Source organism: Gossypium hirsutum, chromosome A07, assembly GCF_007990345.1.
Source record: "Gossypium hirsutum isolate 1008001.06 chromosome A07, Gossypium_hirsutum_v2.1, whole genome shotgun sequence".
Taxonomy (NCBI): Eukaryota; Viridiplantae; Streptophyta; class Magnoliopsida; order Malvales; family Malvaceae; genus Gossypium; species Gossypium hirsutum.
Window position 1 is genome coordinate 1617141 of NC_053430.1, and position 13321 is coordinate 1630461.

The 13321-nt window shown below is 34.6% G+C and overlaps 2 protein-coding genes across 2 annotated transcripts; one reads left to right on the forward strand and one right to left on the reverse strand.

Moving 5' to 3' along the window:
- Positions 1-2933: 2933 nt before the first annotated feature.
- LOC107929880 (uncharacterized) lies at positions 2934-3577 on the forward strand. The gene has a single exon (XM_016861414.2). The coding sequence runs from the start codon at positions 3098-3100 to the stop codon at positions 3476-3478; it is 381 nt and encodes a 126-aa protein (XP_016716903.1). The 5' UTR covers positions 2934-3097; the 3' UTR covers positions 3479-3577.
- Positions 3578-10346: 6769 nt separating this feature from the next.
- LOC107929954 (40S ribosomal protein S3-3) lies at positions 10347-12813 on the reverse strand. Its single transcript, XM_016861504.2, has 6 exons — positions 12614-12813; positions 12387-12534; positions 12123-12294; positions 11033-11087; positions 10806-10937; positions 10347-10724 (listed from the first exon to the last, which is right to left on the reverse strand). The coding sequence occupies exons 1-6, from the start codon at positions 12647-12649 to the stop codon at positions 10554-10556; spliced, it is 714 nt and encodes a 237-aa protein (XP_016716993.2). The 5' UTR covers positions 12650-12813; the 3' UTR covers positions 10347-10553.
- Positions 12814-13321: the final 508 nt, after the last annotated feature.

The following is a 13321-nucleotide window of genomic DNA, read 5'->3' on the forward strand; positions in this document are numbered from 1 at the left end:
CCTCTCACGTGATAATCCTTTTAGGAGATAATCCTTTTAGCCTTGAAGTTTAATGTGCTTCGAGATTCGTTTATCCTCCTATTTCGTTTATTTTTTCTTTTTGTTTTATTTTAGTCATGTCAAGTTTTGTCTAGGCTCCGTCTTTTGTGCTGTTAGTGCCCTTTTGCTCCCCTATTTAAATTTTAAATGGGTTGCTTTGATCTTATCACTATTAAATTTTGACCTGATTTTAAAATAATCTAAATTAGAACTTAATTTTATCATAAAAAGTAAATAATTAAATTTATCTAATCTGAAAAATAATTAAATTTATCTAATTTAAACATAAAATTACTTGAACTCTAAGTAATTTGAATCCAAAACCACTTGAACCTTAAATGACAATAACAAATAACGATTCAATCCGACCAAAAAATTTCAAATTAAATTACGGAATGAAAATTTTAGAATCCAAATTTATTTGATCCAGAATCTAACACGAATGGTCTAAATATACTACTAATCCTTGAACTTCAATTTTGTATTTCTGTAAATATTATTTTTTGTTGTCTTCCTTCTCTTTAGTAATATAACATAAATATGTTTACAAGTAAATATTTAATAATAAAAAAGAGGTTCCGTTCAAAAAAAAATATAATAAAGAAAAAGAGATGGGCCAACAAGCCCAATTATAGCCCAAGATGTGGAAGACATAATAATAAAAATAAGCCTATTATAGAAATTTTAAAATTAAATCTAGAATGCATAAAAAAGGCCTATTGTAAAAAATGGGCTTAACCAGTCCATAATGTTTATTATATGGCAAAATCGATAAATCAAATCCAACTTTTTTCGATTCTATTCCATCGATTTTGTAATGTTGCTTGAATCAGATCAGATAGATTAAATTGGGAATAGGTTGGATACAAGTTCGATTAAAGGGCTAGATCGGTTAACTCACGAACTAGTATGGATCATTTAATATTTATTAATTAAATATATGGTTATTTCTAGAGGTGTTCATGGGAGGGGTCAATACAAGGTGTCAAGATTAATTTTTTAAGTTCGGGACTGATCCTACCCAAAAAATGGACTTACTTTTTGTCAAAGTCTAGTCTAATTTAAGAAAAGTAAACTCGGGCTCGACTCAGCCCGTGCATGTTAGATTTTTTATATTAGTTTTTTGTTTTAAAATGATTTTTTTAAAATATATAAAATACTAAATACACTAGAAATGTTTAAATAAAAGTTTTCAAACGCATTAAAAATGCTTTAAAAAGTAATTATATTAAAAAAACATTATCATAAATATAATAAATATTTTATTGCGGATCAAATGTTAGGGTATTCATGTGGATCACGTGGAAGTATAGACTTTTAACTAATGTGGAGCGTATAAGGAGGCATATGTCGAATGAAAGTCAATGCTCGAGATGTGGCAATGTCTATGAATTGGAGATCCATGCCGTTCGTGATTGCTTTTTTCTTAAGTCTATTTGGCGATCAGTTGTGCCAACTCATGCAAGGATAAGTTTTTTCGCTATGTCTATGAATGATTGGATGTTATGGAATTTAGAGAATGTTGGGGATTGTGGTAGTCGAGTTGTTGATGGTGTAGCTTTTTTCCTATAATATGTTGGTTGTTATGGAAGAACCAGAATACATTTGTGTTTACAAATTGCCATAGTAGCTCCCAGGAAATAATTGATAAGGGTGTTAGTTAGGCAAGGAATTATGCGAGGATATCTTATCTTGTGTTTCAGTATAGTCCTATGGTTACTGTTGCACATTGGTCAGAGCCGTTTAGAGGTTCGATTAAACTTAACATAGATGGGGCAATTTCGCCAAATGGATCTTATGCCGGGATTGGGGGAGTGTTTAGAGATGCTGATGCTAATTGGCTCTAGGGATTCTCAAGGCTGCTAGGTAAGGAAGCAATTTTTAAGATTGAAGCGAGAGCTATTTTGGAGGGGCTTCTTAGTTAGAAGTTGAAAGTGATAATGATCTTTTGATAGAGACGATTGTAAAGAGAGGTGCAACTGATAGTCAGATAATGGAACTACGCAGGATTCATCAAATGGTGTGTTGAGGGTGGAAGGTTTGCTTTCACCATGTTTCCAAAACTCACAATGTTGTCGCTGATCATATGGCAAAAGTTCTGGCAACAAGATTCACTAAGATCCAAGTTTTTGAGGTCCCACCCCATTCCGCATGGGACTTTGTTCAAGCAGATTATTTTAGATTTACAAGGGCAAATGAGCCCATTCATTAGTTTTGCTTAACACTGTTTTATTTTACCAAAAAATAAATTTATATTTTGAGTTGGGTTGGGTTATTTAGTTGAATAATTTTTTTTAAGATTTAAATAATGAGTTTAATTGTTATTGGATTATTGTTTTAATATAAATATATATAATTATTATTTAATATATATACTTAATATAATTAAATTTTATAACATAATATATTTGGGTCAAGCCTAATAAAAATAATCTTGCCCAAAGCCAACCAATACAGAAAATGAATCCTAAATTTTACTCAAGCCTATTTTCTTAGTCTCGTACTTTTGTCCAAACCTTCCGATGGAATTTGTGCTATCACACTTCTTATGCATGGTGGCTATCTGCTGAGTTTCTGATGTTGTTTCAGCTTTGGCTCCTCCTCTGTTGGATCCCGAGATAGTGATAGTGGTACCTCAGCGGGTTTCACGATGGGATGGCGCATGCATACCCAGGTGCAATGCTCTCGCGGGGTCCAAGTGCTATCCCTTCTTGCTTGGTGGTGACAAAAGAACAGCCTTAAGGTTTCTTTGGGGACTTTGAGTTTTGGACTCATTCGTGGGCTTTCTTGTCCGGCCCATTTAACAGTATCTAACTTTTTTATTATTAATGAATTTTTATTTATTGGGAAAAAATGATATTTTCTATCTAAAATTCCCAACCAAATTTCAAACTTTTATGTAGGATTGGACCAATAAGATAACCTTATCCTCCAAATCCCAACTTCAAAATCTACCACGTAACCCAAATTCCCACCTCTCAAATATTCCTCACCAATCTCTCAAAACCCCCAACATTTGCAACAATTCCCCCTCATCTTTGTTCCACAAACAGCACCAATGGCTTCCACTTCAGCTGTTTCAATGGCACTGCCACTTTCACCCACCACCCAGACCAAAGTCTCCATCCCCAACCCTTTCCTCAACCCACTTCCACTCAAGCATTCATCAATGGCTGCCACCCCAACTACAAGACCCAATGCAACAAAACTTGAAATCAAGGCTTCTTCTTCTTCAAACAAGGAGAAGGCAGTGACTATTTTGACAGCAGCTGCAATGACAACATCACTGATGGTCCCTGAAATAGCTCAAGCAGCTGATGGGGTTACCCCTTCTCTCAAGAACTTCTTGCTTAGCATTGCTGCTGGCGGTGTTGTGCTTGTCGCCATTATTGGAGCCGTCATTGGTGTCTCTAACTTTGACCCTGTTAAGCGAAGCTAAGGCCATTTAAATTGTTTACATGCTGTGATATTTACTTACCTCCTGAGTTTATTCATCTGTTTTTTATGTTTCCAGTTATAAATTTGGCATTTTTAAGTCCCTGCAATTTCTCAAATTTTCTTGTTTTCTTCACATAAATATTCAACATATACATTAGAAAGTTATGCCTCGTTACCATTATACTAATGATTTTTTATTTGATAATTACATTGAATCCGAGGAATTTTAAAATCGAAAGGAGGCTGGCTACAGAAAAATGACCACAATCTTAACTTTCATAGCATTCAATGCCTGCAACATATGATACATACAATCCAGACACGAAGACAGAGACGTAGTATAAATTCGACACAACAACACAGTAAAATTCCAAGTATAGGCTTGTTTTTGAGACAGCTTCACTCATAGACTCGTTTAACTATTTAGAAATTAATAAAATATATAAAATATATATTTGTACATTACTCAGGCTTCAGCTGAACGGACTCAAAATCCGTTTGAATAAAATATGCGGCATCTGTATCTTGATTATCAGCTGTTACCCGATTGAACTTCTGAGTCTTGAAATTATAAAAATACACACTCCAAATATCCTTCATAAGCAGAGTGTCAGCACTGTAAAACGAATGAAAACGAGTAAGATAACACTCTTTGTTCAAATTCATGGTGTGTTTTCTAATCCATATGTGTTCATAGTTTAAAACCCAAACATCCACCATCTGAGCTCTAGTTTTAAAAGAAACCTTTACTAACCCCAGGTTCCCTTCACACGACACAAGTGCTATCTGCTCAAAATATTCTTTTCGACGAAGTGAGTTCGGCAACGAAGCCATTGTCCATTCCTCTTTGTTACCGTCGAAAGATAATACGATGTCCTTGTCTTGTTCTCTGTTGGAAATAAGCCAATGGATACCGCCGCATGCAGAAACGCCTTGCTCGTTCTTGAAAAAGTCATCGTATGTCAACTTTAAATCGTCTGATTGTTTCCATTCCCAACTCTTGGAATCGAATATCTCGCAGTGCCATAATTTTTCATTGGAAACTACACGGTCATTAACTTCTTCGTCGGAATACTCCGAATCGAGGTCTGATTCGGAGTCTGATTCAGAGACTGATACGGAGTGTGTATCATCACTGCAGTCGGTGTCGGAGAGTCCGACGATTTTGAATCGTAAAGGGTTCGATCTGAGCACCAACATGCTTATCTTTGACCTACAAAATCGAGGATTTGGAGCCGGAATGAATTCCCACTTTTGAGTACTTGGTTTACAAATATAAAACCAGTTTTCTCCATATATTCTCGGGCTACATAAAACCAAACCTTCATTGACCGCTGCTACAATCTGAGCTTGTTCGGGTAAAAAATTAAGAACATTCCGAGTTAGTTTTGGCTCGATCCCTGAATTGGCTATTGACACAAAGTTGGAAGTAAATCGATCTCTCCAATCGTAAACAAAGATTTTCATACATTGAAGTAAATATCCCACCATTGTTGATGTCCTTTGAGAATGTAGCCCCATAAAGGTAGATTCGTAAGTGAGATCCTTGCACTCTTTCGAAAGGACCCTACACTTTTTCATTGTTTTCAAATCAGCCCTCGAGAAAATTTCTAATAAAACATCGTTGCTAAAATCATAAGACTCCATCAATCTATTGGGAAAAAGAAAGAAAGAAACAAAGAAATATGCAGTTAATCACAGTGAAGATTATCAATTAGGGTGTTTATATATATAGTAATTGGAAGAATTCGTCTTCTAGTTCGAATCATAGTAGAATTAGGGTTTTCGTTATTCAACTCAAACTAGGATTTTAAATAAAAATAAGTACTTGTCTTTATAAACTAATTATATAGCCATTTTATTATTTCATTAATTTATATAAACTATACGACTATATATAAAAGGAATCTCACAAATATATCTATTACACCTATATATACATTATCTACTATTAAAGTGGCAACGGATCTGACGTTGACTTCTGGTGAGACCAATGGGTGCCAGAATGTGAGAGCCGCTGGTAAGTCCTGTACCTGTAGAGAACATGCATGAAAAGCTACGTTGCATGGTTACAAGCAATTGAGATTGGTAAATTTCAGCATTTAGTCCCTGAGGAATTAGTTTCAAGGATTGCGGCCGTCAAAACTTAAACCCCCATGAATGGTATTTATCAACAGGCTTTTCCAACTTTTATCCCCAAACTTTCTCTTTCATTTTTTAATACCAAGTAGTCTTTGTTCATTGGTTTCAGTCGCCAGTGGTGGCCTTTGGGCCGGCCATTCCTTAGACCTTTCTCCCTTATCCTCTGTTCATCTTCCTTCTCTTTTGAAGACCTTTCATTTCCCATTGCCTTTTCTTTCGGCAAAATAACTCATCGCCCCTCCGTCCAGTGCGAGGCGGTGTCGCGTTTTCCCAAGGGGTGTTCTCCCTTCTTTTCTCTATCGGACCGACTTTGTTCTACCATTTGGTTATGTTTTTTTTTTTTTTCTCTTCTTTGTCCGTCCCCCTTGTTTTCGAAGCTCTTGCTCTTATATTGGAACTTCGACGTTAATGTCGGAGATTCGTCGGTGGTGATGTTTGATGGTGATCATGCATATCAATTTAAACCCATCCAAGATTGAAGAGATTGACTTGACTACAAAAAAAATTCAGAAAAGACCATCCAGCATAAGTTCATTCTAGGTGCCAAACTTAAAAACTACAAAATCTAAGACACTTAACATGCTCCAAATATCAAATAGATGACTATCATAACAATCATCATCGGCTTTAAGCCACTGGCGGAAGTTCATCTCGGTCGGCACAGGTGCTTCGATTAAAATATTTTTAAAATTTTAAATAAATCAAATTATTAATATAATAATATTAAATTTTCATATAAAAATAAAATTACTTATAGAGAAATTTTATTTCGGAAAATTATTTACCCTTTTCAAAAGGATAAATCAATTTATTAAAAAAATAACTTATTTTTCGTTGATTTATAAGTCATTTTCGATTAACCAAACTATTTTTCTTGAAACCAACATAAACAAATATAAAAAATATTTCTTGTAGATCATTTTCCATGAAACAACGTAACCTTAATTTAAGACCAAACCTTTTAAGTAATCAAATATCATCAAATAACTAATGTAAAATTAGGATTTATTAACTAAATATCATAACACTATATCATTATAATTATGATTATTAGAAAAGTAGTTTTACATTTATATAATATTATATAGTATATTTTATATAAAATAATTCTTCAATTATATTTATGTGAATTATTATGCTCAATTGATTGATTACTAAGAAAAAATAAAAATTGAACAGGAAATGCTATTAATTTAGATAACATTCAAATATATTATATATAAATTAAAAATGGAATGATGTTGTACTATTTTGAAGAATAGTAAAAAAATGATAAATTCCACAGTTATTTATTTAATTATATAAAATTTTCATTTTAAGCACTCAAAATAAAAAGTTTACTATTTAAGCATCTCACACTACATAATTCGATTATTTTGATCACTTTCGTTAAAATCACAAATAACAAGCTAAGGTGAAGTTAAAAAATGATATAATAACAAGTTTAGCACTCAATTTTTACATATTAATCAATTTAGTTATAATTTTTAAAAATTAACCCTCAAAATTTACAAATGATATCAAGTTGATACTAATTCTAATATATATAATTATTATTGTAGAATAAAATCTATACATCAGTAAACTTTTAGAACTAAAACATAATAAATCAATATATATTTATATATACTCAGGCTTCAGCTGAATGAGCTCAAAATCCGTTTGAATAAAATATGCGGCATCTATATTTTGATTACCAGCTGTTACCCGAACGAACTTTTGAGTCTTGAAATTATAAAAATACACACTCCACATATCCTTCATAACCAGAGTGTCAGCACTGTAAAATGAATGAAAACGAGTAAGATAACACTCTTTGTTCAAATTCATGGCGTGTTTTCTAATCCATATGTGTTCATAGTTTAAAACCCAAACATCCACCATCTGAGCTCTAGTTTTAAAAGAAACCTTTACTAACCCCAGGTTCCCTTCACACGACACAAGTGCTATCTGCTCACAATATTCTTTTCGACGAAGTGAGTTCGGCAACGAAGCCATTGTCCATTCCTCTTTGTTACCGTCGAAAGATAATACGATGTCCTTGTCTTGTTCTCTGTTGGAAATAAGCCAATGGATACCGCCGCATGCAGAAACGCCTTGCTCGTTCTTGAAAAAGTCATCGTATGTCAACTTTAAATCGTCTGATTGTTTCCATTCCCAACTCTTGGAATCGAATATCTCGCAGTGCCATAATTTTTCATTGGAAACTACACGGTCATTAACTTCTTCGTCGGAATACTCCGAATCGAGGTCCGATTCGGAGTCTGATTCAGAGACTGATACGGAATGTGTATCATCACTGCAGTCGGTGTCGGAGAGTCCGACGATTATGAATCGTAAAGGGTTCAATCTGAGCACCAACATGCTTATCTTTGACCTATAAAATCGAGGATTTGGAGCCGGAATGAATTCCCACTGTTGAGTACTTGGTTTACAAATATAAAACCAGTTTTCTCCATATATTCTCGGGCTACATAAAACCAAACCTTCATTGACCGCTGCTACAATCTGAGCTTGTTCGGGTAAAAAATTAAGAACATTCCGAGTTAGTTTTGGCTCGAGCCCTGAATTGGCTATTGACACAAAGTTGGAAGTAAATCGATCTCTCCAACCGTAAACAAAGATTTTCATACATTGAAGTAAATATCCCACCATTGTTGATGTCCTTTGAGAATGTGGCCGGATAAAGGTAGATTCGTAAGTGAGATCCTTGCACTCTTTCGAAAGGACCCTACACTTTTTCATTGTTTTCAAATCAGCCCTCGAGAAAATTTCTAATAAAACATCGTTGCTAAAATCATAAGACGCCATCAATCTATTGGTCAAAATAAAGAAATAAAGAAATAAGCAAAAAAGAATATGCAGTCAGTTGAAGTGAAGATTATCAATTAGGGTGTTTATATATATAGTAATTGGACGAATTTGTTTCCTGCAGGGACAGTAGCTTCTAGTTCGAATCATAGTAGAATTAGGGTTTTCGTTATTCAACTCAAACTAGGATTTTAAATAAAATAAGTACTTGTTTTTTAAGGTAAAATAATTAGTATATATATTAACTACATTATCTTATAAACTAATTATGTAGCCATGATAGACTGTATTTTTTCTATTATTTCATTAATTGATATAAACTATACAACTATATATATAAAAGGAATGTCACAGATATATCTATTACAACTATATATACATTATCTACTATTAAATTGGCAACGGATCCGTTGACTTCTGGTGAGACCAATGGGTGTCAGAATGTGAGCCGTTGGTAAGCCACTGTACCTTTAGGGAACATGCATGGAAAACTACGTTGCATGGTTACAAGTAATGGAGATTGGTAAATTTCAGCATTTAGTCCCTGAGGAATTAGCGTCAAGGATTGCGGCAGTTAAAAAACTTAGAACCCCTATGGAGCATGGAACATCATGACCTTCCAGGTTGGGCATTAACACATAATGGGGGAATAATAGTAGATTTTTTTTAATTTTAAAATATGGGAATTAATAGGAGAATTTTGATGGTATTAATAACTAAATCTGAATTTTTTTAAATCCAAAAAGTAAGACTAAATTTCAAACTTACAAAAAAATACAATTATAGCATATTTAAATTAAAATTGAATAGTAGGATTTCATAAAAAATCAAGTTTAATTTTAAAATTCAATGAAATAAAAGTGAAGTGACAAAATTCAATAAAGGTTAAAGTAGAGTGGTAAATTTACAAAAATAAAACTTTAAGTACAATGATAATTATCAACAGGCTTTTCCAACTTTTTTCCCAAAGCTTTCTCTTTCATTTGAGGAGCCTTTGTTCATTGGTTTCAGTCGCCAGTGGTGGCCTTTGGGCCGGCCATTCCTTCGACCTTTCTCCCTTATCCTCTGTTCATCTCCCTTCTCTTTTGAAGACCTTTCATTTCCCATTGCCTTTTCTTTCGGCTAAATAACTCAAGTCGCCCCTCCGTCCAGTGCGAGGCGGTGTCGCGTTTTCCCAAGGGGCATTCTCCCTTCTTTTCTCTATCGGGCCGACTTTGTTCTACCATTTGGTTATGGTTTTTCTTGCCTCTTCTTTGTTCGTCCCCCTCGTTATCGAAGCTCTTGCTCTTTGTGGTGGAACCTCGACGTTAATGTCGGAGATTCGTCGGTGGTGATGTTTGATGGTGATTGGTGCAATCGCATCCGGCCTTGCTTGGTGGCCATTATGGTTGGTCCATTGAGGGTATGACTCAGCCTTTGCTCCTCCGCTGTTTGATGATTTCCCTAGTGCCGCAACAACTCCGGCGAGTATTTGTGGGCTTTCAATTGCTGGCCTCTTCTAGAGATGTTGTTTCTCTGGCTGACTGAACTGTCCATTTCGCCCAACCTTGGTCCTCCCTCCCATTCCAAGTGCGCTAACGCTGTCCACGGTTGTTTAGGTCCCTAAGGTTTCTGTGTAACTTTGAGGGCTAAACCTTAAATTTTGTTATGTTCTTGTTTGGACTTTGACTCACCTCCTTTGTACCGGCTTTTACGTTGAATGAAGTTTCAGTTGAAAAAAAAAAAAAAACAACTATCAACAAAACTAAAACATAATGACAAATACTAAATAATTTGACCAAAGAAAAAAAAAATAACAAAATTCATACTCATATCATCGCAAAAAAAACCTTTAATAGCTACTCCGTGGTTACATATACATGTATAATATACGAACCAAATAATCACATGCAGAAGCCAAAAGGATGTCATGAATCTTAAAAAGGAATAAAAAATCCTTGAATAAAATTATCAAGTAATAAGTTTTAAGTATAACAAAATTTGAGAAACACCAAAGGAAAATTCATAAAAGAGCATCCAGCATAAGTTCATTTTAGGTGCCAAACTTAAAAACTACAAAATCTAAGACACTTGACATGCTCCAAATATCAAATAGATGACTATCATAACAGTCATCATCGGCTTTAAGCCACTGGCGGAAGTTCAATCTCGGTCGGCACGGGTGCTTCCACCTTGATAACTTCATCATCCTTGGGAGGGTGGATGGTGACAAGATCCGGAAGTGGAGTTGTTGGGCCTTGCTTACCCTTTGGATCCCAGTCAAGCATGATCTTCACCTTGATGCCCAGTACTCCCTGCGTTAACCCCAATGAATTCAATCAGAAACGGAAATTGAACAGGCCATAGCACTAAGAGTGGATAAATGGATAGCAAACCTGTCTCAGAAGAACATGTCGAACAGCAGAGTCAATGTACTCGTTCACTGGGTGACCAGAAGAAATCATGTATCCGTCTTTGAACTTCATGGATTTGGCACGTTGTGCCCTTAGCTTTCCACTAACAATAACCTGTAGCATAAAGGATGCAGAAATACAAGCTCAAAAATGAATCCAGATAAAGAACCCAGAATCATATGATGAATGAAATCTACTGGTATACAAACCTCGCAACCCTTGGCTCCACTCTCCATGACAAATCTAAGCACACCATAGCAGGCCCTATAAAAACCATTACAACATTTAGCTTGAACATACAGACAAGAATTGACAAACTTGTACAATATATAACATCAAGAAGCCAGCAAATTCAAAATCAAATCCGTAATGTACACACACAAATAGATTAAATAGCTGCACCGAAAATGATCAAGGAAAATGAGAACCATATGAATGTATCCTCCTAAATGTTACAGTCTGAAAACCACAGGATTTCAAACGGGATGATGGTAATGGAGGATTGGATTGATCTGGTCATCTTCCGACACAAAATCGGCATAAGAATAACCAACTTGCTTTATAGATGACAAAATCTAAAGCCAAAACATGTCAAAATAGAACCAAGTAAATCAAAAACATATACGCTGTATCAGTCCATTAAACATCAAAACAAAATCAAATCAATATCACAACGGGGAGTTAAAAATAAGAAAAATTTCACCATTGTTCCCTCTACTAATATTACTGCATGAAGATGAAATGCATTTCAGCAGGCTAATAAAACAGAGGAAATATAATATCTAATTACTTTTGTCACCTTCCGACACAAAAAATTGGTAGTGAAACACCAACCTGCTTTGTAGATGACGTTAATGAACAAATAAGTTTTGCATAAACAGACATTTCAGTAAAATGAATAACGAAATTGAGAACAGTTAACATGTAACCTCCAAAATGTTACAGTATGAAAACCTTTGGATTTCAAACAGGAAGATGTTAATAGAGGATTGGATGGATCTTGTCATCTTCCGACACAAAATCGGTATAAATAAACGCAAACATTCATTTTCAAAAAACGCATAGATCAGTCCATTTAACATCTCGGAGCTTATCACGTTCACATGCGTAATAAAACACATATCACAATAGAAAATTAAAAATAATAGATTAAACATAAAAAAATATAATGCATTTGAGCAAGCATTAATTGAACAGAGGAAATATGATCTAATTTCATATATCACACACGAAACAAATAAGATTTGCATAACAGGCTTCAAATCTGCAAAAAAAAACAAATCGATTTCGAGTATATACCTACGGACGGCGAGACCTCCGAGGAGCTTATAGCGAAGGGACTCAGCCTGAGCAATGGCACAAAGGCCTCTGTTATTGACCTTCTCAGCGTAAAGCTCCACGCTATTTTCAGGGAACTTGAATCGCTTTTGAACAACAGAGGTCAGTTCCCTAATCCTCCTCCCTTTCTCGCCTATAATCCACAATCAATTACAAATTAAAAAAGACCTAAAATTTAAAAATCAAAACCCATCATCAAAAAGTAATTTTTTTACAAAAAAATACCCAGAACATTTTGGGTACGAGTGGCTCTGATAATGATCTCAGTACGCATGGGAGTAACTCTGACTTCGACACCAGAGTATCCATCTTCGGCCAGTTCCCTAGTCAAGACTTCATTGAGTTCAGCGAAGAAGACTCCGTCAGCGACGAACTGAAATTTAAAAAAAAAGTAATCAGTTAAAGAAAGATTAAAGAAATGGAAGAAGAAATGGAAGGTGGAAAGGAAATACCTTTCGCTTTTTGCTGATTTGAGCTGCGGCCGCCATGGTTTTTTCTCTCTAAGGGAGTGAAATTGCAGAGAAGTGAGATGTGTGAAACGGCTGAAGCTCCGCAAACCCTAAAGATGAGAGGATCGAAAGTGTCTAAGATGGAGTAAAATATAGTGGATTGTGATTAGGGTTTTTTTAGTAAATGGGCTTTTTTTAGGGTTAGAGTTTGATTGTTATGGATTTGTTTTAAGGGTTTAAAATGGGTTGTTCATAAGATCCGATCCAAACTCAGTTTTTAAGGCCCAATTACACTCTTTGGATAAGCAAAGATGAATCCACCACTTTTTATACCAAGTGTGGGCTTAATTAGTAATTAAAATGGCTTAAATTAGTAATTAAATTTTAATTTTGTTAACATACCTTTATTTTAATAGTTAAATTTAAATAAAAATGTTAAATGATAAATAGTAATCAAGCCGGATATGAATTCGATGGAAATAGAAGATTGAGTGAGCTACCCAACCTTTGAACAAGTTCGACTGCATTATAAATTCGGCAACAAAATGATTCAATTTCTATTAAAAGGTTAACGTAGTTAGAGCCGAATAAATGGTTAGATAGTTAAATTTTCGAATCCCAAATTAATTGCTTTAATATCAAAATAATAAAAAAGTTAAGAAATTGATAATATATTTATTTAAAAAATCAAAGGTGAAATGAACGAAAACA